This window comes from Monopterus albus, unplaced genomic scaffold (assembly GCF_001952655.1).
Source record: "Monopterus albus unplaced genomic scaffold, M_albus_1.0 scaffold61.1, whole genome shotgun sequence".
NCBI lineage: Eukaryota > Metazoa > Chordata > Actinopteri > Synbranchiformes > Synbranchidae > Monopterus > Monopterus albus.
Genome location: NW_018127941.1, coordinates 1,200,860 through 1,226,599, shown reverse-complemented (window position 1 = coordinate 1,226,599; position 25,740 = coordinate 1,200,860). Strand labels below are relative to the sequence as shown.

General features: G+C 40.1%; 2 protein-coding genes across 3 annotated transcripts; one reads left to right on the top strand and one right to left on the bottom strand.

Moving 5' to 3' along the window:
• Positions 1–1,352: 1,352 nt before the first annotated feature.
• Positions 1,353–8,592, top strand: tmem165 (transmembrane protein 165). Its single transcript, XM_020603317.1, has 6 exons — positions 1,353–1,696; positions 2,094–2,313; positions 2,426–2,601; positions 3,619–3,801; positions 4,049–4,154; positions 6,779–8,592. The coding sequence occupies exons 1-6, from the start codon at positions 1,547–1,549 to the stop codon at positions 6,853–6,855; spliced, it is 912 nt and encodes a 303-aa protein (XP_020458973.1). The 5' UTR covers positions 1,353–1,546; the 3' UTR covers positions 6,856–8,592.
• A 5,359-nt stretch (positions 8,593–13,951) lies between these two features.
• Positions 13,952–25,734, bottom strand: LOC109961996 (circadian locomoter output cycles protein kaput-like). 2 transcript variants are annotated; one of them, XM_020603316.1, is made up of 15 exons: positions 25,690–25,734; positions 25,446–25,559; positions 25,260–25,363; positions 24,691–24,773; positions 22,573–22,679; positions 22,316–22,463; positions 21,878–21,953; positions 20,500–20,644; positions 20,297–20,397; positions 20,012–20,107; positions 17,384–17,542; positions 17,055–17,216; positions 16,762–16,949; positions 16,273–16,558; positions 13,952–14,754 (listed from the first exon to the last, which is right to left on the bottom strand). In XM_020603316.1, exons 1-15 carry the CDS (start codon positions 25,724–25,726, stop codon positions 14,536–14,538), a joined length of 2,025 nt encoding a protein of 674 aa, XP_020458972.1. In that variant the 5' UTR covers positions 25,727–25,734; the 3' UTR covers positions 13,952–14,535. The 2 variants fall into 2 exon arrangements, with proteins under 2 accessions (XP_020458972.1, XP_020458971.1); XM_020603315.1 differs by having other exon boundaries at positions 20,012–20,110; positions 20,500–20,641.
• Positions 25,735–25,740: the final 6 nt, after the last annotated feature.

Below are 25,740 nucleotides of genomic sequence, written 5' to 3'. Positions count from 1 at the left end.
CATTTTATGATTCTGTGGTGGCATCTGCTGTTTTTTACGCTGTTGCGGGTTGGGCAGGAGGTAGCACGGTCAGGGACAGAAAGAGACTAAACAAGCTGGTTAAGAGAGCTGGTTCTCTCCTGGACTGCCCCCTGGATTCCATCGAGGAGGTGGTGGACAGAAGGATGCTGGTAAAACTAACATCCATCATGCATAACCCCACCCATCCCCTGCACCCCACAGTGGTGGCTCTGAACAGTTCTTTTAGCATGAGACTGTTACATCCCCAGTGTAAGAAGGAGCGTTACCGTAGGTCGTAATCAGACTGTACAATACATCACTGCAGGGATAAGCTAGGTGAAATTATGAGGGACTATGTAATAGTCAACTGAGGTGCAATATTCAAATCCTGGGGTAAAATGCATTGTAAATAGGCTCATGTGTAATATCTTGTTCCTGATCTCTCTCAAATACTGTACATTGCCCTGCTTTAGGTATGTTTGAGTAGTTCCTCAGACATCCTTATGGCTGAAACACAGGTTTCTCTCCCCCATTGTGGGATTAATTGTGTGAGTAATATTCAATTGTTCTTGATTTCCTGGTTGTTTAGTCTCTACTGCTGTTCCTGATTCTCTCCAGTGCTACTCTGCCCTGTTTTGAGGTGCCTTTGATTTGCTTATTTGTGCTGTGTAAAATGTAACTTTCTGATGACGCTACTTGTGTGTATCTGTTCTGATGCTTTGTTGCCTTTATGTAACTGTTTACTTTAAGACTAAGTGTTCTTTGTTGCACTGTGGAGTGGCAGCAAGTTACAGCAACTGTGTCCTCGTTGTGTTCTTTTCCGTGCTTTTATGAAGTTCTGTTCTTATGTGTTCTTATGGTGTTATGTTGGTTGTTCTCTATTGCTGCTGTAACACAGAAATTTCCCCACTGTAGGATCAATAAAGTACCTGCTCTACTCTACTCTAATTTATAAATGTACAGAGCATTTGTGTTTTTAAGCGTTTATACAATTATTATACAATATATAATATAGCCTATGGAATTGTATGACTTTTATCCTAGTACAATCAATTATATACAGAATATTCAGACTTTTAAGGCTCTTAAAACTACATAAGTATTTAGCAAGTTAGTACATAAGAGGTTTAACGGTTGTTACCAAATTTTAAGCCCCAGTCTTTTAACTGGTGTCTTTTATGACTTAGACTGAAACAATTTTTTCGTTAAAATACTGAACTGAATAATTACGGTTGGTACGGAATTGTTACTGACAGTGAGACTGTCCAATCACTGAAGTGTCCAATGTGTGCGTCATCCTACTAGCGTAGTTCTTTTAATGGTCCAATCATCTTTCTTGCTTGGTTCGCGATGCGGAAGCAAGATTCCAACTTCCTCATTGAGTCGGCTTGGTCGGTGTAATTGTGACGTGTAGCACCGAAAAGTCTCTCAGATTGCACAGTTTGCTAATATGAAGTTTGCCAGTTTGGTTGTCGACGATATTAATTGAATAACGGAGGGCAAATTAACTTGGGAACTGTTTTTATTTAGTGTTTTCAAAGCAATAATGCCTGTCATGGTCGGCGAAATAGATGGACGGACGGATAGGAATTTGATGTGTATCTTGGTCCCGCTCGCTGCCTTGTTGTTGTTTTCGGTCGCAGTTGATGCTGTTCCAGAGGAACACAAGTCTGTTCAAGCGCAGTCTACACAAGAGGTAGAAGCTTTAACTTCATTATCACCCATCAAACCTTTTGTTGTCGTCGGTAGGAAACAGTTTTAGACGCCGGTGAGGCTACTGCTTCCTAGCTAGCCAGCTAGCTAGCTAGCATGCCGACAGTGTCAAATCACATTGTGTTTTGGGTGTTCGGCTCAATTGGATAAAGTTAGTCTATAATTTGTAAGGGTAGCAAATATTTGAATGACAGACGTGTGGATGTTTGTCCGAGGAGGCCACGCCGATACAATGTCACCTGTTTTGTTTGCATTTCCATTAACGTTGGTGTTCTTTCCAGTACTGGGCTAGTAGCCAGAACAGCCTGACGTGCAGGTTTGACGGTTATCATAAAGTGTATGCAAATGTCATCTTAATACTATGTCTCTGTTCTTTGCAGAAAGTCACAAGTGCCCATCCAGTAGGAGTTTCTGAAGATGGTTCCACAAAAGGAAACCTGGGTTTCATCCATGCTTTTGCGGCCTCTATATCTGTCATCGTCGTCTCTGAGTTGGGAGATAAAACATTTTTTATCGCAGCCATCATGGCCATGCGTTACAATCGTCTCACCGTGCTGATAGGTGCTATGCTGGCCCTAGGGATCATGACTTGCCTTTCTGGTCAGTAGTAGAAATAAATACTGTGGTTTTGCACAGAATCACAGCTCAAATAAAGGATTATCTTATTTCTTCTCTGAGTACTAATGAGGTAATCACTTTCCCCACTCCACAGTGCTGTTTGGCTATGCAACTACCATCATCCCAAGAATCTACACATACTATGTATCTACGGCTCTGTTTGCCATCTTTGGTATACGCATGCTGAGAGAGGGGCTCAGAATGAGTCCAGATGAAGGCCAAGAGGAGCTGGAGGAAGTGCAGGCAGAAATCAAGAAGAAGGATGAAGAGGTGTCTTTTTTTTGTTTTTAAGAAATACATGGTTATTTCCAGAACATCAGGTATTACAATTCCAGGGTGTTGACATAAGTAAACATACATGTTTGTACTTTGTCTGACTAGTAGCACTTACTCACAGATGTCTAACATTATCACGAGGGAACCTCTATCCCAGTGTGATAATTGTACATGCCAGGAGGAAACACTGGAAAGATTAATTTAGCACTTCAATTTGAAGATTAAAAAATGAACTTTAATGAATCCAAAGTTAATGTATAACGCTTTTTTTTTTTTTTACTGCTCCTACCCAAGGCATTTTTAAAAGGACTAGAAGTCATTTTATCAGCATGTTGTACGGTATCTTTGAACTCTGATGCCTCTTTGACACTGCCCATTCAGTGTGGCAGTTTTCTGCCTCACCATTCTGTATAAAAGGTACAGTACAACGAGAAGTAATATTTTTGCTTTGCCCGACCTCTTGTATAAAGGGGACAAAGCAGGAAGAGGGGTTTGAGGTCTGCATGAGAGAGGGAGAGCTAAAGAGTGATCGAGGAGAGGGAGCCGTGTCAGCGAGAGCGAAGCAGTTGGACGTCATGATAAGCATTATAACAGGAGTGGCAGTTTGCCAGCTTTTTGAGTTTAGTTTGTAAACGGGGCATAAATGAAAAAAGCAGCCTTGAAGAAGGGTCAAAACACCAGAGGTTTGCTGCGATTTCTGTGTAAGTAGGGCTGTTGTTTCAAACACAGCTGTTCTGGAGGAAAGTCAGGCTTCTCAAGGGAACTGCTTTGCATCTCATGACCTGACCAATTGATCTGCTCTCATAAATGCTGCTTGTTAATGATGACTAATCAAAACCTTTCAAATTTGAAGCAATCATTAAACCCTGATATTGTTACATGTGGCCAGTGGCAGGTACTGCATCTGAGAGTGAAACGTACTATAGTTATGAAAACGTTCCCATATTTTAACAACAAATAGAGCATTATGATGAGTGTTTCAGTAAAATCAGTCTTCTGTTGTCTGTGCAGCTCCAGAGGTCTAAGCTGGCTAATGGGACTCCAGATGTGGAGGCTGGATCAGGGACAACACAGCCTCAGGGAAAGTGGTTCAGCATCATCTCACCCATCTTCATCCAAGCTTTCACCCTCACCTTTCTTGCCGAGTGGGGGGACCGCTCGCAGCTGACAACCATTATTCTAGCTGCCCGGGAGGTGGGTCACATTTATTCTATGGCACACAACTGTATGTTTTAGTACTTTTTTTAATTGTAAATCTTCAAGTATAATCATTTTGAAGTCTCACCGTGTGTGGCCTCTAGGCAAAACAAATTCTTTGTCTTTTGATGCCACAGCAAACATTCCTCACTGCTGTGATAATACACCGCTCATTAAGGTCTGAGGCAAAGCAACCTATCATTTTCTTTAACTTCAGTATTATACACTGTTTTTAAACTTCCAGGATCCATTTGGAGTTGCAGTGGGTGGTACACTTGGGCACTGTTTTTGTACAGGACTGGCTGTGATAGGAGGGCGAATGATTGCACAGAAAATATCTGTCAGAACAGGTAAGATGTTTTGTTTTAATATACTCATTTTATCTACTTTTCATCAGTAAAGACTTGACATTTACAGTACTCTTGTTATATCTGTCTCCTAATGCCTGAGCTTCTACTGCATGCATTGGTCTCACTAGTCTCAATTGTCTCGGCGTCCTGCTCAGGTGGCCCGAATACACCTGAAAGCTGGCTTTAAATTTCAAGTAAACCTTTAGTGTGTATTCCATATTGGTTGTACCGGGTGACACATCAGAGGCACTTTCTCATGAAATGTCACTCATCTGGTTTCACTTGCAATGATTATCCATGAACATCACCTTGTAAGATCAGTGTTATTGCAGCAAGGATTCACTTTCAGGCTCCTGTCAGAGGATCCTCGACAGCCTCAAGGCAAACTATAGGATGTAACGGTGTTAGCAGCTTGTTTTTGCATTATTAAGATTCCTGGTGAATTTACTTTTACTAATGCCAGGTCGTCTGGAAGATGCAATAAATGCAAGGTGAATCTTGACTTGGAGAAAAAGGAGCAAATTTGAAAGAAAGTGTGCTAGAAAACATTGTTACCCATACATTGATTTATTTGTGGCAGGTCACCACAATATCAACATTGACCGCCACATACTGATTTAAAATAGGTTAAAAAAACCCCTAAACTCAAACACATGTTTTTTTATGTTTATATGCCCTAAAATGTCAGACTTTTACTGTACTGACTAGTGTATGTGCACAGGTTGTCACTAACAGGGTGTTTTCACATTATTCTGCTGAAGGAGGCAGTGTCACTCCACTTCCTAGAAATCCTGATTTCAAACGTCCACAGGCAAACAAAACTTGTTACGACAGAAATCTGAAAGCCAATCATAGCTGACTATGCAAATGCAGAGTTTGACTGCACTTGCTGAAACCAGATACCTGAAACCTCTGTCCTGGGATCAGCCAGAGCTAACTTCTGAGTGATAGGAGCGTGTTTGCTAAAATTTATTTTTGGCAGTAAATATGCCAGAGTGTGCAGTTTTTAGATGTAAACCGGACCCTGGAGCTTCTTTACGTTATTTATGTAGTTATTATTTGGCTAACGCTGAGAAAGTGTGAGACGCGTACCATTATTAACAGCTCGTAAGCTATGGTTTTGGCTTCTGGTAGCAGCCTGAATGCTGCAGTTAGCCAGCTACTAATAACACAAGTTCCTGGTCTTTTGTTAACGTTACTAGATTAACTTTTGGATCAACTTTAAACTGATACTGACATACTATCAAATGTTATGAGATGTGCAATTAGTTTACTGGTGTTTAACAACTAGCATTAACGTAATGCTTGGATTGGCTCACTGCTAAAGCTAACAATTAACCTTGTGCTAATAGTTAACTTAGCCTTTAGCAAAATAAAGAGATACTAACATACTATTAAACATTACGAGACAGTATGAGACACCGCTGCTGGAGTATTAACAGCAAAGCATAGATATATTACAGGGAAGACTGTTGAACCTAGTGTTGACAGTCTGCTTCTGTGTTACCTACTAATGTTAGATTAACTCAACATTTTGGATCAGCTGGATATTGATTGATTATGAGATGGTATGAAACATGTAGCGATGTAATATTGACATTTATGTTTGGCTTGCTGCTAACACAGCATGGCAAGGCTCAGGAATAGCACTGTGTAAATACTTTTGTTTGGGAAACAGGTTTGGAAACTCAGATGTCCGAGTTTTCCACGGGTCCTTAAACGCACCGTGCATTTGTGGATCTGGATTTTTGAGAGTGTGTGCACAGAAGGTGATTCGTGTGTGTTAGACGATCCACGCATGCGTAGGTAACAATGTGTACGTACGTTTTCTAAAGAACTGCACACAAAAAATCGATTTTAAGCATTTGTAAAAATGTGTTTTATGTGCAGTTTGTACAGCACGCATTTGTGATCCTCATGACACACACACACACACACAAATCGCTTGTTACAGACAAAACGTTAAACACGCATTTGTAACATACATAGTATTTTATCTCCATAAAGGAGCCTCTGTGAACAGCTACTTCTCTCTGTTTTTTAATATTTTTTTTATTAACACACCGGTGTCAATCACAGATCCAACTCTTGTAATATGTTATAAGCAAGCTAGTAAGGCTAGCTAAGCTAACATTAGAATACAGCTGTTGCTGAGGTCAGCACGCTGTATATAGCATGGATATACAGTACATATGCACTGCTCTGCAAGTGGATAGAGTTAATGCTAGTTCTTAAACTCTGATGCTGAATGTTTGCCTCCTCGGTCCAGGGGATTATCAAAAAATACACGTGGGAAAGCTGATCAGTATGGCCAGTGTGATTAGTGATCCAGTTGATTTGGTTCATATATTTAGACAGGGTCAGGAAGAGAGAGAACTGTAGGAAGAGATTAGCGGCCAACATGCTGCTGCTGTGGGAGAGCTAGTGAGAGCTAGTGCAGAAGGGAAAGGTCAGATGAACAGCACAGAACGACAGTATTCCCATATAATGTAATTCTATAGGAAGCACTGCATTAATGAATGACTAAAGACCCTCCAGTTGATCTTTGATAATAAAGTACCTTTACTTTTTGGTTATTTGAGGCACCATATAATTGTATTTGTTTTCTTGTTTTGTTTCCACAGTTACAATCATTGGAGGGATTGTTTTTCTGGCATTTGCCCTCTCCGCCCTGTTCATCAAGCCTGAATCTGGATTTTAATTGGACGAAAAACTTTGTTTTATTTTGTATATACATGTAAAATTGGGTGAAGTTGCTGTAGAGACTGCAGCTATGACCCTGTGTGTGGCTGTCACCAGGTGTGACAAGCTCAACAATGAACATGTCCTTCTTTTCCCAGTATGCCTCTGCTCCACTACATTCTGTAAATCAATGTTTTCTTATAGAGGTTGAGGTTAAATATTAAATGAGATTTCCCAGGAGTCTTACCTGTCATACACACCAGTGCCTCATGGGAGGTGTCATTGTTTAAGGTTATCAAAATAATCACTTTATTTTTATGAAGTTCAGATATTAAATGCAGATTTAGTTTAGAACTGAAAATCCAGGAAGGTTTATGCAAAGTCAGTAATGAGAGGAGAACACTGACTTACAGAATCTTGTGGAACAGAGTTGCAGTAGAAGAGGAGGCCGGACCGTGGCCATCTAAGAGCTGTGACCTCATCTCAAGGCATGAAAGAGGAAGAAGATTAAACCCAACACTTGGTCGTGGGACTCAGACAATGCAGTATTTTCCTGATATTTAGCCACCTCAGATTGAGTCCATTTAAAATCCTTACTTTGTTTTAAAGTGTTGAGTGGTTGGTGTTTTTTTTGTCCCCCCCCTTGGGGCTTTGTTTAACATGTGCCCAGCTGCTGTCAGGTGACTGTAGACGGAGCTGCTGGCTGCCTTGTTGAAAGCACTTGAGGCTGCTCAGTTCTTGACTCCACTTTGCTCTCTGGGTGATACCTGTTACTACAGCGTATTAAATCTCACACAGGGTGGGCCTACTTTGCTTAAGATGCTGCCCACTGTGAGGAGAATGTAACCAGCAACACATCGGTAAAAATGATTTTTGATATCTGATTTAATATAACATTGTATTTGAAGCAGAGACATCATTGAAATACTTCCCTTAGTTGTTGCCCTTGGTGAGTGTCGATATGCAGGAGCAGAGTTCTGAAACATTATAATACCTTTGCATCTAGGCGTCACCATACCTGTGTAGGTACAGTATCTACAGAGTTGCATCACAACTTACCTGTAGTTTATGTGCATCTCTTCAAAATGCTAGTCACACACTGGCGATATTGACTGGGGGCCTTTTATACAGGGTGGGCCACGGAAAAGCAGCCCGAGCAAGTGGATTGTTTTACAGGCAGGCTACTTTTCCACCTCCCTTTTCACCTGGTATTTCCTCGTACCAGTGTGAGTTGTCGATAGTGAGACAAACATTGATCAGGGTGAAGAAAGGACAGTTTGCAACTCTTCCTATGTGTGATTAAAGCCATTTCCACTATGAGTATCGCTGCCCTGAATTACAAAGTGAATGTGAGAGAATGTAAACATGAGTACACCAGGTAAGAAAATCATGTTTTATTCTACACAAAGCTGACGGTACATGTTAGTCCTTTTGCCATAAGCAGCTGTGTTCTAGTTACAGTGTCATCTCATCATGGAGAGGTAACTCAAGCCTACAGTTCACTTGTTATGTAAAATAGTATCTATTTATTTGTCTTCATTTTCTTTCTGTTTAGCATACCTACTGTAGACACAAGGTGGGAGAAAGGGCACTCTAAACAAGAGTGGAAATATTTTTTTAACTGGCAGGATTCAGCTGTGTTGTCAGTATTCGATAGGCTGTGCCCAGCTGTGAAAAAAAAATTCAGTTTGTGATACACATTAATTGAATTGACTATTACTATCAAATGCTCAATAAAAAAAGTTTCATGTGTTAATCTGATTTGTAAACTAATCACTTGGACTATTCTACAGATGAAAGACAAAAGCGGACACATCTCATACAAGCAGTGCAGCAGCTTGTTCCACCAGAGATGTTTCATAGAAGTTTATTTTCCGTCTGAAAGGAAGCAAACAATTGATACATTTGCCTTAAAAGATTATGGTTACACTTATAAATGTTTGGCTCAAGAAGTAAAGGCAAGGCAGCACACCTTTTGTTGGTATGAAGCTGTGGAGTGGATCACAGTGCAATGGGGATTATTTATTGGGAAAGTGCTCCACACACAAGTTTGGGTTCACATAATTTCTAAGAAAGCAGTGATTCAGTTATGTCATTGGGATCATTATAATTCTGGTCAAATACCTTGAAAATCCTGGAACCTAAAGTGGTGTTCAACTTTAAACCGAACAGCAGGTGGCAGCAGTGGAGTTCACTGTGATTCCTTGCAGGAGAACCTGCACTGTAAAATGAACATCTGGCACCTCTATAAAAAGACTTAGTAACACTTAAAGTCCCCCTGTTTAGTACTTATAAGTAGTGTGCAACCAATTAAATCTTTTACAACACAATATAGTTAAACATAGCTTTGAGGAATTTTCATTTTATGTACTGAGCAATTTGACATCGAACACACTAATTCTGTCATTCACGTGCCTGCACTTGTTGAGTTGTAGTCAGAGGTGGGACAAATGCTCAGTTCTTTTACTTAAGTTAAAGTACCAATACAAAAGTGTTAAAATGATCTGTTAAAGGTAAATGTCCTCCATTCACTCCATTACTTAAGGAAAAATACAAAAGTATTAGAATCAAAACATACACTAAAAGTACTCAATGCAAAATGGAACATTTAACATGAATGTATATCATGTTGGATTGTAATTACTGATGCATTATTGTACTCATCACAGTGTTGCAGCTGCTAATGTAAATATCTTATATACTTATCTGAATTACTGCTGGGTAGCTTGGGAATTTTCCACTTGAGATCAATAAAGTTTTATGATTGTACTCTAATTTTTGTATTAATCTGGCTCTGAAAACTAACTAGTAATTAACTTATCTGAATTACGCTACTAAAATGTAGTAAAAGTATGCAAGTACAGATACCTCAAAATTGTATGCAAGTACAGTACTTGATTAAATATACTTAGTTACTTTCCACCACTGGCTGTAGTTGGTTACAAATACTTTAATAAATACTTGCTTACCCCTACATACTGCATGTGTGTTGTAGTATAATCTATGTATCACATTTTTATATGCTCATAAATGCTAAACAGGGGACTAGGTGTTACTAGGTGTTGAAGATGTTACCTTGTGCACTAGGAAATGATGGGTCCTTTTGACTAATTTCAAACATTTAATAGGCCAACAGACGGACAGTAAGCATCAGATTAATCAATAAAATCAATCACTCATTGCAGCCCTATTACAGGTTGGGAAAAAAATCTTTAGGCGTTGTAATAATGCAGTTATAAATGTTCTAATCACTTCTATTTACACTGGTTTTTCAGTGTTTTTCATAAATAATCACATCTGTGGTTATAAATGTTAACTAGATGTGCAAGCGGGTATGCCATGGTCCAAGCACCAGACCAACCTGGCTACCAGGGGTGTATCTACTCAGGGCAGTCACATAAGGCCAACATTATACAGGGCTTTAAACACTAGGTGTGTTATACATTTGAATACTGCTTGAATGGCAGAGCGCTAAACTGTTCTCCAAATCATTTTGCTAGCATACAATTAAATGAAGGGGTTTGATCCTTCAAATCTGTCGCTAAATAAGTTGTTAATGAATAGGAATATGTCCTGTATGTGATGGATTTTAACTTATTCAGAACGCATTAGTAGATGATAAAGCCATTAGTTACAACTTATGAACCTTTATTACAAAGTTGTACCAAACAGTTGAAGAAGTCTCTAGCCATATTATCTGGATTGAAATGTTAAAGCATCATGCCACACCTGAGTCAGTGACATCACAGCAGGTGTTTACCATCAGCCACTGCAGTACACCTGCTGTGACCTCACTGATCGAGCCATGACCAAAATCTGTAGGATTTAATGTGAATTAACCCTGTAATAAGATGTTTTTGCCATCAGGTGTACTGTGGTAGCCAATTTAATGAGCCAAACATCATCACCACACAATTATGAACTGAAAGCAGAGTTAACAGTGATGGACATTCAGAGATTCTGGAGTGTACATCAAAACTACACAACAAGTAACAAGTAATAATGCACAGTGTCCTTTCATTTGCGGCACGCCTTCTGGAGTTTCCCTCTTTGGATAACAACACGTTTTCCCTCATGTTTTTGTGACTTGGAAATGATCGACTCATGACAATTTAAAAGCCAAAGTTGTCATTTAAAACTTTGTTTTTGTCTTAAATTTTAAGTTGTTGCATAACCATAAACTCACAAGTAGCGCAATTAGTTTCGATCCTTCTTTTCTTTATGTCAATATTTAGTCATATGTATGCACATTTAAAGCAATGGTGTTAAAGTGTTTGATGACATAAATATATTGTAGCTCTTTGAGGTTTATTCTGGCAATAGAAAAATAATTCTCTCATTTACTCGTTTGTCCTATCATACACTGTGCAAAGTCTCTCAGAGTCATGCATCTCCTCATTCAAGATACTCACGGTGATATTTAATTACATTTCTGTAGGTCCTGTATACAGTAGCAACACTTACACACCACAATGCTGTTTGCATCCACTCTACAGGTTTGTTAAACATGGTAAAGTGTTAAGCCGAGAATCTGTTGTGAGTAAACACTGATATGTGGCTGATTTTGATGAGCAGGGAGGGAGGAGTGCTGTGTAGAAAGCACAGACTGTGAGGTCTGCCTACAGCGTAGTCTAGCTAGATGCTGTGTCTATGAAACCTTATGCCGCAGAGAAACAACACAGTGGAGAAAGCACAGATTAGGTGCTGTACTGAAATGATTAGAGAGAGAAGAGGGATCAGAAAAGGTGGAGAGTCATGTGTTTTTCTTTCTGCTGAAGGGTCTGAAATTTTTAGCAAACCAGGTGAGGGTCCTTAATTTTTAATTCCCCAGATTTCTAAATTATTTCATCATCATATTTGGTCTTCAGTTTGTAGCCCAAAATCTATGTAACAGGATTCTATATTCTAGTTGTTAGTAAGACCAATGTCAGATATAACTTTGCACTAGTTTGTTATTTTAATTCATTTTGGCAACTGCTAATTCCACTCCTAATGTACGGTACTGAATGTGTAAGAAATTATTTTTCCATTATTTCTTACCAGGTTTGAGGTGAAATTGGCAGGAATGGTGTTTAAGTCAATGGGAACATCCAAAGCAAATATTAATAGGCTTTGGGTGCTTTTCAAAAAAAGTCAGTTCAGCCATCTGCCCCACCCCAGTCATTTTCATACAGTCCCTTAGATGTTTTAACTGCAATTTTAAAAATTAATAATGTATTCCACATAGATCTGTATTTTAAAATTAAAATACAGTACAGAAAGGGTATTAAATGTCACATTTGGCCAACAGACAACAGGACTGTCACTTTCATAAAAACATGACCAAGCCATGCCTTTGAAATGTCAATTAATAAACCATATTGGGAGCCATCTCCTGATAATGCGACTCTTGCACTCTTACTGAACATCTAAAGATGACAGCTTTGGGGTTAAACTGAAGCATTATAATGCCAAGTTTATATTTAAGGTTTAAAGATCTTATCCAAACCAATTTTTTTACATGTTCAAACACAAACTGAACTGGGCTTCAGGGCTTCTCACAGTAGAAACAGCAGCTGTTACATGTGATTCTCTCCTGACAAACATAAACTGAGCCACTTCAGCCTGGAGGAAGAAGGCTATGTGTGTGTTAGCTCACTGGTCCAATATCCCCATGCAGTGAGCCACAAATAAGGATTCTTAGCATTTCTCCATTGCTACCCAAGGCTAGGCTTAGGCCAAACACAACTGGTGCATCCCTCACATTTTACACAAGTGATGAATGTTTTGCTTGTTCATTGTGTTAAACTGAAAAGTGCGAATGTCTGTGGTAAAAACAGTGATGGAGACGGGATTGGATTGATGTTATTGGACTAGGAGTGCTTTACTGAAACAACAGGCGCTGCTTACTCTAAGTACATGTGGGACTGTATCATTAGACATCCTGGGCCAAAAGGTCAGTGGCTGACCTGTAGACATGTCACTTCACGCAGATGAAGGATGGGCTGAGCTGTCAGCTTGATGCCATCTGATGGTGGATTGGATAAGCTAGTGAGGAGGCTGCTAAACCAGAATGTCTGCTGAGTAACTTAGAGGTCATCTCTGTTTATAGTGAGACTGAGAACAGACAGGAGGGTGGTCCCCACTACCAGCTGACTGTGCAGTTCCCCTCAGCTCTACAGAGCATTTCAGCAGTATCTGGCTTATTGTTTTGGGGTTCCAACGTCAACATTTCCCATTTGCCCTATGCTTATGTTTATGCTGAAACAACAGTGGTTATGCCAGTGGGCTAACCACCTGAAGCTAAAATGGGCCAATGAGAGGTCAACAGAACAGTATAAGAAGTAAAGGTTTTAATTTATTTAATGTCTAATTAATTTATAAATTGACTGGTGATAAAGGGAAAGCATCCTCCTCCACAGAGAACTGGAGGAGGATGCTCGGATGTATAGACCTCTGTGTACCGTGTTGATCCAGATGAATGGCTAGATGATCATAACTTGACTAGTCTTATGCTAGTACAAACCATTTCCCTCAAGCTAAATCATTGAAATACAGTACATATTATCAACCGGCCAATGGGTCAATTTGGAAAATTTCAAAATATTTTAAGGAGCAAATGTTTGTACATGGAAAAAAGTGTCTCCAGGTGCAGTACCTTACAGATACTATGGATGGTTATGAATTTATGAATGGAGGAATCTCGGTGGAAAGTAAATCTTGCATACCTTTAGCTTAACCTTACAGCCTTTAGTTCATTCACAATAACTGACTCAGGCTGAATTTTGAGTCTTTAGTGTGCAGATCTTAAAGCATATCTTTAAATCATTTAAGACATGTCTATAATATTCATTCATCCATCTTCTATACCGCTCAGTCCCAAACGGGGTCACGGTGTCTATAATATTCTTACTATGAAATTCTGTGAAAATATGGGTTAAGGATTAAACAAACAGCATCAGCATTGTCTGCTATGCAGACACACAAACACATCCCCTAAGAGAAAGGAAGTCTGTTAAAATATCAGCCACTGAGCATTTTAAGATTTTTTCCTTGGACTACTAGAAAAAAAAACATATTCAAAGCTGCAAATAACAGATTACGTGTTGAATTTCATGCATCATATAAAATATTAGTTCTTTCTTTTTCGATATATTTACATATATATTACACATTCTGTACAGTAGAGATTCAATCTACACCACATTCTTAAAAATATTTTCTGACCCATAATTATTTTTACATGAAAAACAAGAATAGGGGAAAACATCCAAAACAAACACGGCTCTGGCTGCTGCAGGACATCTGTGAAGCTCCGATAGAAGCTCCACTGCATTAACTCTGCATAAAATAATCCCGTGTGGGTGACTATAGCCCACATGCACACACACTAAACACACAAGGAGAGGAACAGGGCAGGGGGGAGGCATACCAGGAACTGTGGCTCCCTGTTTTGTTGAAGAAAAGGCTTTGACCCAGGTCAAAAGCCAACTGACAGAGCCACAACCAGCCCAGTGCTGGGATCTCTGCGGCACTTTGTGCAAACAGCAAAAGATCCTTGTGAAGGGAGGGAAGCCATATCCTACCCATCCAATCACTTCTCAGCATCTGAGGCACCATCTCAGTGCTGCACTTTGAGCAGAACTCTTCTTTAGACTCCTGTTACAAAGACACCCATGCCTGGGTTTGGCTCAGTCCACTTCTGATTGGCTCTAGCCAGCTACTGTGGCTGCGTAGCAGAACGGTCAGACAAGCTATCTGCTCTGTGAGGGGCCTGTTGCTGTTGAAGTTGCTGTTTCTGCTGTTGTTGATGGTGCTGTTGTAACTGTTGCTGCTGCTGTTGGGTTGTGGCACTGAACGTACCCTGCTGCTGCTGCAAAGGGAACGCTGCCTGCAGGATCAACTGGGTGGATTGGTTTCCGTGAAGAAGCCGAGGAGCCTTAAGTGAAAAATTTGCATTAGCTGGATTTTGGTACAGAAATTAACCCATCGAGTCTTGCACAGTATGTCAAGATTTAACATAACTGCACTAGGCAGCTTTGTGGTTGAACATTTGAAATTATGACCCTTTGTATTCATTTTATGGAGTTTGTAATGACACCACCTTACACAACTCTGACTGGCCAAACAAACTCATTGTAGCTGTTGTGAACAGAGAGAACTATGATACTGAGGATACTGAGAGAAACAGACCACATTTAGACTTGGTCTTAAAATGCGTCTCGGTGATCCAAACACAACCAGACAGCTGAGACACATCACTGTTCACACCTGCATCTCCAAGGTGTCCAGCAGCCCACTGGTGTTCCCATTTCTTTACTGCTGCGACACTGCTGCCAAAAGATCAAAAGGCCATGTGCACAGTTATGTCAGTCTGTTACCAGGCAAGTGCCAGTAGTCTCACTAACCAAAGAAGGAGACAAGTATCAGATGTGTATGTGAATGTATTATGAAAGCGTTCATAATATATTATTGGATTTGTATTGCACATTTCTCCTCATTTTCTCTTTTCTTTTTAAGTGTTTGCCACCACATCCTGCATTGGATGATGTATTTCCCTCTAACGTCCTTGTTGGGAATGCATCAGGACACATTAACATTCACACTACAAAAGAAACGTGGTCAAATGTGTCCGACACCGCCTCGCCAAGTGGTTTCAGTGACTGAATCACAATCCATCTTGGTGGTCGTTTGAGCTTGTATTTGGTGCTGTCCACTTGTGATCTGATCATCCAAGACACATTTAAAACCCAAGTATAAATGGGGTGATACACACAAACATCTTGAAAAGGTAAGGCCATCTAAATTGACACTAATGCATCCATTAGAGCTAGACCAATAAACCAACCAGGCTGACAGTAGCTTACTGCAGAGGTACAGTATCGGTGTGTGCTGGCCAACAACAGGAAATTGCAGAAGAGAAATGTTAAACTGGGCTTAACTGTATTTAGAAACACTGTCAACATTACATAGTTTGTTTATCATGGAGCATGAAGAAATTGATTTTAAAAATGAAAAATGTCCCACTGTATAGTGGAAAGTAACTAAGTACATTTACTCTATTACTGTACTTGAGTATAGTTTTATGGTATCTATATTTGAGTATTTTCATTTTATGCTACTTCATACTTTGACCACTAAATAAATCACTACATGTAGTGTATTTAGTAACTTTAGTTACTAGTTGCTCTTCAGAATCAGACTGATAGAACCTATGCCACAATCGTAAGGTGATTCATGTGCATGTGAGAATAAACTGAAATTTGACTTCTTTTATTTTATTATTAAATTGTAAATGGTCACTTACAATAGCAAGCTGCCTGTACATATGCTGGTAAACATAAGCTTACTTAGTTTCCTTACAACATAGGGAATTTACTGAAATTGTTCAATTAACTATCACTGTCATTTGGAACCATAAAAGTGTAAAGCAACTGTGTTTCAATGTGAGACCCACCTGTAGGAACTGTGTGTGCTGCTGGGCCAGTGGAGCCTGCCCCGGCTGCATGGCTGTGACCTGTGACTGCAGCTGTACCTGCTGTTCTGGCTGCTGTTGTTGCTGCTGTTGTTGCTGCTGCTGCAGCGAGGGTTGCTGGGAAATGCTAAAGGTCTGGGTCTGGCCCTGCTGAGGAGCGAAGGCCGTCACCACTTGGCCCATAAACATGGTTGTGGGGACCATGACTGCCCCACATGCCATCTGTCCTGTCACTAACTTGGTGAGCAGCTGAGGGCTGGCAGGAAATCTGTAAGAGACAGGAAGTAGGCAAAGGTCCTTGCACATATGGAACTGCACTGTAGAAACACTTCACTTTAAAACATCAGATACAAGTGGTGAATGGTGGTGCAATCAGTGCAAAACTTACTACAAAATAAACTCACCTGTTTAAAAACATTAAATGTAACCATGTCAATTAACTGAGGAGTTGTTTTTAGTGAAGATGCAAACCTAATCTGAGCTGTGCGGTCCTGTGCAAATGTAGCTACAGCAGGAGTATTGGGTCCAGCATTCTGAGTCAGGCTACTGGCAATCTGGACCATGTTAGCAGGGCTTTGCTGAGGGATCATCATTGTGTTGTAGAGAGATGCAGGCAGTGGATTTTGTTGAGGCTGCAGAGTGACAGACAGCCGCTGAGACTGAAATACACAGAACTAGAGTCAGTGACAAGATAGAAAACATACTAGGTTTGATATTTTTAATGGATGTCAAGGCAAAAAGACCAACTAATGGTTTTGTCTGACCCGTGAGAGTGCTGCGCTCTGCTCCTGTAGGAGTGTTTGTTGCTGGGATTGGGCCTGGACAGTGTGTTGTTGCGGCGTGCTGTTCTGTAGAGTCCCTGCAAGGACCACCTGGCCCTGCATGCTGAGCGTTCCCCCCTGCTGCACAGCATTCCCCTGGGTCATCTGAACAGAGCTGAGATTTAGTCCTACTGTATCCCACAGCAAAAGATCCACCCAAACAGTAAATGCAATGAAAATCATAGAATCAAAGTGAGTATACTGTACTCTAGATTTCTTTGACTGTATGTACTCACATTTGCCATGCACTCTAAACAGCTCCTCAGACTCACCTGCAGGTTCTGTCCCTGCACCCTCTGCAGCTCCTCCTGGATCTGCCGTAGCTCATCCTGTTGCCGCTGGATGTTGGCCTCAATCATCTTGGTCCTCTGCTCCAGCTGCTCTTTCAGGTGCTGCATGGCTTCTAGCTGGGTGGAGAACTGTACCATTGACTGTCAAAGAACAATTGTGTGCAAACACAGCAGGAAGAGAAATAGCAGTTACTGAGGCAGTTCACTTGTGAATGCCCACATCTGGTGTGGCATGAAACTAGCTATTCATCCTAGAGACTGGGTCAGTGGTGCTTTCATGGCAGACTGAAAGCTTTTTATATAAAATGTTTAGTTGTTCTGTTTGAACTATACTACCTGTCAAAATTTTTATAACACTTCAATTTTTCCAGTTGTTATTAGTGTAAATGAACAACCGAACACACTTGTGGCGTTCTGTTTACAACTGAAATCAAACATTGTTGGGTGTTGCAGAACTTCCCACAAATATGTAGCACTTGTAGGCTGCTTTGTTTTCACTCTTCATCTGGAAACTGAACACTGTGCTGCCATTCCATCATTTGAAGCCAACTGTCTTGTTCTTTACTTCTACACAGCCTCAAGGTGTTTTTTGGCTCATTATCCTGCTATAGGATGAAACCCTGAAAAGGTCTGATTTCCTTGGCCAATGGTCTTTTCCCTAATAATCCTTCAGAGGGTGGAGGAACACAGTCTTTTCCAACACTGCCTTTGTACAGATAGAACATGTTGTTGTAACTAATTGTTATGACACTGGGTCATTATTCTTGATGTGACTTTGCATAGTGTATATGTGTGTTTGGATGATGAGCTACAAGTGCTGTTCCAGGGTTGGCCCTTTTGAACAAATCACTGCTGCCTGATTGGAAAAGCTGTTCACCTCAGTCTATTTAAACCCCAACTGACAGCAACCTGCTCTCTCCACTCAGTCACTCCCAAGCAAGCCAGCAATCTGACTGTTGTTGTTCTGTGAGGTTGTAAGCAGAGGATTGTGAGAAAAGGCAAATCATGGTGAAATACTAAGTCTGCATTAGATAAATAAACCTTTAGAGGTTTTGGTTTAGACGAATCATTGTAAATATACCACTGTACATACTGTATTCAGCACTTCTTTAGCACATGGTTACAGTGGGAAGCCCTCAGCACAATTGTTTGTTGTTTTGGGCATGGATCACCTCTGAAGTAAATAAAATTGTTACCTTAAAGTTAGAATCACCTGTGCTGTTGGCCTTTCTTAGGAGTGGAAAGGGTGGGGAAGCCATGCATGTTATGCTGAGGTTCCCCTAGACCAGGGCATAACCATAATCAAAAAAAGTTGGACATCTGTAGTGGCTGAGTTTGTTTGGCCAATCATACATTACTCAGACTACGCTACATTTTCCTTTAAGAATCACATCTTATATACTGCATAGACGGGACAATATGATCCTGTTCACACACTGTATACTTTGTGTTTACCACTTCCTCCATTATCCAACTAGGCTATAAGGCTACAGGGGGAACAACGCCATGAGAGCAACCATCCAGTTGGACACAGACCCCCCTGCCCAAGCACATTTGAGTTGCATCTGTGAGTCCTAACAAATTTTAGCACTGACCGTCATGGTATTAAAGGAATAGTTTGGGATTTTTCAAGTTGGTGTTAAAACAATATTGATGTATCCCTATGTACGTGAGAATAGGTCTAAGTCACTGCCACCTCTCCTGCTCCCCACACTGACCCTGAATGTTTCCACCCAGGACAGTGGTAAACTGCAAAAAGTGAGGGACCAATTATACAACTCTCATTTGGTAAAAACATGCACTCTAAAGTTGGGCTGTGGCTCAAATGCAGCTTCACCTGTCCCACTAAGCTAATTTGAGTCAGTATATTTAAGAGTTACAGTCTATTTAAAACAAAGCTCCCTGGACAGTACCTTGTTGAGCTGCTGCAGAGGGATATGTTATAGTAGTCGCATGTACGTTTTAACCATGTTTACTACTAGAGTTGTGCTCAGAGATAACGTGGAAATGAGTTTGTACCTTGACAGCTGGATTATTTTTGCAGTTTGTGATTTTGGGACACCTGTAAAACCTGCTCCTGTGTTTGGATTATATACTCATGTGTTTCTTCTGTTTATTCCTGCCTCATCTGCACCTTCTGTGAAGGAGAACAGGGTTCGTGTCTGCATTCATCTGGTGTGTTTTGAAGGAAACAAGCAACGGGCAACATGGGTGTAGGTGCAAATAAATACCTAACATGCTATTTATTTAGCAGCCAGATTAAAGATACTTGTGTGTAAGATAATGTTCCTAAAAAGGCTCACTCATTGACACAGGGATACATCAATACTGTTTTAGCACCAACTTGAAAAATCCAGAACTACATCTTTAATGGTGTTCCTTGTTTTTTATAATAATATATTTTATGTGTGCTCAACAAACTGAATGTTATCTGTTCCATTTGGTTAGAAATGAAGTTCTTTATTAGCACCTGGAGCAGAACTGGTAAGTGAACTGTATACTTCTCTTTAATGTCCATCCATATTTATCACAGGGGGTCAAGACAGAGTTCCGTATGTAAAACAATTTTACACAACTTGAGATTTACACAAAATGAGATTTATATTTTACTTGGCTGCTGGTCTGAACTTGTTGCTGTTGAGGCTGCTGTTGCTGGGAAACCAAGGCTGGAGCCACGTTCTGTCCTGTATTTTGGGAGCTCATCGACTGCTAATTTAAACAATACAGACACCAAACAAAACAAAAAAAAAAAGAAGGAAAATCATGATAAGGAGCAGAAAGAGAATAGAACGTTCAGAGAACCTCAGATCTCTCTGATCCTAATTAAATCCCTCATGACCCAAGACACAATTATTCAGACATTTTACAGCAGACTGTTCTTGTCCCTTTACTGACCTGACTGCTAATAGATGATCTTCGTTGTGATGTCACCTCCACAGCAGAGACAGACTGGCGACCTGGCGCATTCCTGTCTCCCTGAACCTTCATCTGTGATGCTGTGATGATGGGTTAAAAATGGAACAGTTTTAGCCAAGAAGATAACATGTAGTGGTGTCACATTGCTTGACAATGAACAGCTTTTTGTTGAAATTGCTTACAGGCTGGGTCAGACCCAGCAGTGTGTGAGGATTTGCGTGAGCTGCGCGATGAGGCCGAGGGTGTCCGGCTGTGGTCGAAGCGCTCTAAAGCCTCCTTCAGGCTGGTAGTGTTGAGCTGGGACTCAGAGCCTGAATCCTGGGACTGCTGTGAGGTAAGGTACAGTCACTACTCAACTCAACTCAACTCAACTTTATTTATATAGCGCTTTACCACAGCACAGCTGACCAAAGCACTTAACATATCATACAAATATAAAATCAACACATAAAAAGCTATAAACAATAGTATAAACACTAACACCACGGACAGAGTGTCATTCCTGATCAAACGCCAGTGAATAAAAATAGGTCTTCAAATAAGACTTAAAAGTGGGCAGTGAGGGGGCCTGCCTAATATAAAGCGGCAAGGCATTCCATAGGTTTGGACCTATCACAGCAAAGGCTCTGTCCCCCCCAGTTTTACGCCTAGCCCTTGGTGCCTCCAGAAGAAGCTGATCTGCTGATCTGAGGCACCGCGATGGATTATACGGATGCAAAAGTTCCACCAGATAAGAAGGTGCCAGCCCATTTAAAGATTTATAAACAAATAAAAGAATCTTAAAACGAACCCTAAAATGCACCGGAAGCCAGTGGAGAGATGCCAGTACGGGCGTTATGTGATCCTTCTTACGCCCCCCAACCAATAGCCGAGCGGCAGCGTTCTGGACCCTCTGGAGGCGGGCAAGCCCCGATTGACCAACTCCAGCGTACAGTGCATTACAGTAATCCATGCGTGATGTAACAAACGCATGGATCACTGTCTCCAAATGCTGCCTCGACAAAAAGGGCTTTAATTTCACAAGCTGCCTTAAATAAAAAAAACCAGATTTTACAACAGCATTTATCTGGCTCTCCATTCGCAGATCCGAGTCTATTCTAAAACCTAAATCATTGACAACGGATCGCACATACTGCCCCAAAAAGCCTAGGTCTACCGGAGGAGGGTCGCCAGACATATTCCGGCCAAATACTATAACCTCCGTTTTTGCATCATTTAGCTTCAGGCAATTTAACGACATCCAGGCCTTAATATCTGCAAGACATGCTAAAAGCGGTTGGATCGAGTAAGTGTCCTTTTTAGTCAGTGGCATGATAATCTGGACATCATCAGCATAACAGTGAAAAGAGACCCCATGTTTCCTAAAGATAGAGCCAAGGGGAAGTAAATACAGAGAAAACAGCAAAGGCCCCAAAATGGAGCCCTGTGGGACCCCAGATAACAAAGGGGTTGTGACAGTGACTACAGTCACTATCAGTGTATTAAGGGCTCATAACTGGTTCTGGGTGTCCTTAGAAAGAATTGGCAAAAAGTCTATGTTGTGTTGGACAAACATCTCACCTTGTCTGCTGAGACCTCAGGTTGTGATTCCTCAATTCCAAGCTCTCTGCGTTGTTCTGCTCTTACTTCAGCATAACTGTATAGCATATAAAATACATATATATATATATAGTTGTATAGAATATTCTAATTAAAGTGAAAGATATTTTCACGGCTCCCACGTAGCATATATTCTCTCTACATTACATTGTGTTCTTGTATTTTTATTGTGCTTCTTTCAATTGTTGCTTTAAAGTGCCTTAGATTTGTGTTATAGCTCATCTACTTTATATTTCACTTGTATTTTGTGGCATTCATGTGGACAGCAAAGTAAGAATTTCATTGTACAGGGAAACATGTTTCCTAACTCTGCATATGACAAACACTTTGACCTTTGATCTGTCTGATGCATTTTTCTATTTTTGTGTCTAAATATAAGGGGGTGACTTTGCAACACACCTTACAACAGTGTGTGTGCAGACAATAAACTCTGGTCTGGAGTTCCACTGGTGGTAGGTGATGTAGTAGTGGGTCTGAAGCCAAATCCACTGCTGCCCTTTGGTGAGGAATCTGTAGTAGCAGGACTTTCCTTTGCCATACTGCATCACTACAGACACACAAAGAGAAGATTGATATTTACAGCTTCAAAATCAGCAGCAGATGACAACTGCAGATCAAGTCACTTTAATATTGTGAGGTGACAGAGCTGTACTCACAATGTTCGTGGCATTTGGCCAGTGTTTCCAGGTCATCCACATGGTAATAGTCATAACCCGATGTACCTAGGACCTCAAATGGGAGGTAACCTATGATGGGTGGAGCTCTGGACAAACAGTAAATGTCACTGAGATCTGGAACATCTCTGTAAACTTTCTTCTCCTCTTTTAAGTACAACAAGAGTCATATCAATGCATTACCATTTAGACAAATTTTCATAAAGTGTCTCTTGCAGACAAAACAAGTGCAAATCATATGCAAACAATAAGCTTGTTAGCACATATTTTGATCCCACTGATCCCAACCACGATACCATAATGACTTGTCAAGCACTCTGGTTCACAAATGAACCATCCACTAGTCATGCAGTACATCTTTACTGGCTGCTTGTCAAAGGTAAAAAGTATGTTGTCAGTAATTTGGTTCATTTGATCCAACAAAAAGGGGAAACGATCCACTGTTGCCTTTTAGTTCTGGTCTGGTTCGTCTTCACACCGGTTTATTACAAACAAGCCAACAGAGGTAAACATGAAGTTGTATAGACTGAAGGCAACTTGTTAATTAGACAGTTTTGTATTACATCATTTGTATTAAATGCCGTATTACATTATCAGCACTATGTGGAGATGTGTGGATATCAAATTCTAGTGATTGAGAGCAAGTTGTTCTGACCTACAAGTTTATTTGTGGTCTCTAGAATCACAAAACACTCATGAAGAAATAACCTTTCACTAGTTTCACTAATGTTTTAGTGCTACAATCCACTGAGTAGGACACAAGCTCAACATACTTGTGATTAACTCTTTTTCACTTTTAGATATATCAGGGAAAATCGCATGGTGATATGCATGTGTTACCTTTGTTACTAGGGATGTAACGATATTTGCAGTTTCACAAAACTGCGATGGAAAAATGTCTCAACACTATTGTGGGACTATGACGGCATCTGTCTGAGTATTACCTATGGTTATTTCATTATTATTTATTAAAGGGCATTTTTTTCCATCTTATTTCTTCATCTTTTAATATTGTGATCAATATTGGACCTTGAGTTTTTGGTATGATTACTTCCCAAATGTTACACAACTATCCCATGCAAGTATGGGCAGGGCATTGCCTATACAAATTGGAAGATTTAAAATCATCAGATGGATTTATCAGTAGTTTAGCTGTTAGATTTATGGTAAAACACATAACTGGTCTCACATAGTCCTGTGGTACAGTACCAGTCAAAGGTTTCGGGACACCTCAATTTTTCCACTTTGTATTTTGACATTTAAGCAGCAGAAGTCCATTCAATAAATTTAAATGATTCCAGGCAAAGAGTGAACTGCCAGAGGTAAAATAAACAAGAAGAGCAATCTAAAGCTAAAAATGTGAGTAATTTCATGTAAAACAGGCCTTTTTTTAGGGATCAAGTTATAGGTTAACTTACATCTTTTCTTCAGCAGTGGAAGTAAATCAAGCCCTGAAAATTGATGCAATTCCTATAGGTGACCCAAAGGCAGTGCCAAAGCAGTGGTAGAAAAGACTGTTACTACAATGAACAAGACGGTAGACTTCAAATGATGGAAATGCAGCACAGTGTCCAGATTTCCAGATGAAAAGTGAAAGCAAAGCAACCTACTGTACAAGTGCAACATTCTTGTGGGAACTTCTACAACAGTGCTCTCTATCCCAACAATATTTTGATTTGTTGTATAAAGAATGTCACAAGTGTGTGGCAACTGTGTTTTGAATTATGTATATATACACACACACACACAGGAAAAATTGAGGGGACCCCAAACTTTGAACAGTGGTGTAGGTCAATTTTGCTTTTACACCACTAATGAACTACACCAGAGTCAAATGAAAGTGGACCAATTTTCTCTTTTTCAGGTGGTTTCAGTCCATTTGTTGGTCTGCGCTACAGTTTGACTGAATCTGAACTGAACTAAACAGAGTAGGTAGAAAACACCTTTAATAAATGATCCTTTGGTAATGCATTACTATAGAATACATAAACACAAACAGCAATGCAAATGATATCTTTATGCAATGGGGGAAAAAAAACAACAATGAAATGATTTTTCTTTTGAAAGGCTGCTGACAAATATAAAAACACTGATCCATACCTGTGATCCAAAAAGAGAAACTTCCACTCTAAACTATGCCTGGAGGTGAATTCCTCATTTGGCTCTTCGACAGTGCACATCTCCTGCAAGAACATTGGGATGGAAGATTAGAATGTAGACATTTTCTACATTTATTAAAAAAAAAAAAAAAAAAACACATGTAAATGATCTGAGCCATTGATGATCTGAACCTCCAGGAAATAAGGTGAGTCTCAAGAGCATTCAATTTCTCTTAAAAGGTTATTGTCCATTTTACACCTGTTGTGTTGTACCACAGGTTTTTGAACTGTGTATCCTTCATTACTTTGCCTTACTATTTGAAAATATGTCGCTTTCATTCACTTAGCTTTAATACCACCGTTTTATATGTTATTCCAAGATACTGATGAGGTATCATATCAGTTTTATTCCAAACTCGGTTTAAAGTAAAACATTTACACAGTGGATAACAGACAAAAACAAAAAGTTGGCAAATGGGAGACTACACATAAAGTGTTGTTTTCCTGGGGTGACTGGGCGACAGGATAACAGGAGAAGTGAGAAGCGGAAGACCTGCTAATGCTTCTTACCTTGATAAACTGTGGTTTGGCTAGCCTCACAGTTGCAATGAGACACACTGAGTGAAGCGATCGCTGGATCACTCCTTCAAAACCATTTCGGGTACCATTAGGCACTGGAGAGTAATGGAACAAAAGAAACGTTTTGCTCAAGGAAACACACCTGAAAAATTAAACACTGTGCATAGTGAAACTTACCATTATTAAGGGACTTGAACTTTCCAATGAACTTGACATATTCATATACAGGGGGATCTTTGGGGTCAACAGTTCCTCGGAGCATGTGGCAACAGAACTCCAGCTGATTTTTTGCTAAAAATAAAAAAATAACAATGTTAAAAATTTTTACTCACACTTGATGACTAAATATTCAGGTTAAGTAACACGGTAACAAAAATAAGACACATGGAAATGCCAAAATACAAAAAAAGGGTCCACTTACTTTTCAGATATTCAGGTGTCAGTGTTTCTTCCTCCATAATATGAGAAGACA

Bases quoted from the DNA above. Each gene is read 5' to 3' on its own strand.
- tmem165 (XM_020603317.1), top strand. From the start codon at position 1,547: ATGCCTGTCATGGTCGGCGAAATAGATGGACGGACGGATAGGAATTTG. The intron at 2,602-3,618 runs GTGTCTTTTTTT...TTGTCTGTGCAG, and splicing joins TCAAGAAGAAGGATGAAGAG to CTCCAGAGGTCTAAGCTGGC. The intron at 3,802-4,048 runs GTGGGTCACATT...TTAAACTTCCAG, and splicing joins TTATTCTAGCTGCCCGGGAG to GATCCATTTGGAGTTGCAGT.
- LOC109961996 (XM_020603316.1), bottom strand. From the start codon at position 25,726: ATGGAGGAAGAAACACTGACACCTGAATATCTGAAAA. The intron at 20,108-20,296 runs GTCAGTAAAGGG...TTAAATTAGCAG, and splicing joins GATCATCTATTAGCAGTCAG to TCGATGAGCTCCCAAAATAC. The intron at 16,950-17,054 runs GTCAGACAAAAC...TGTGTATTTCAG, and splicing joins AGAGCGCAGCACTCTCACGG to TCTCAGCGGCTGTCTGTCAC.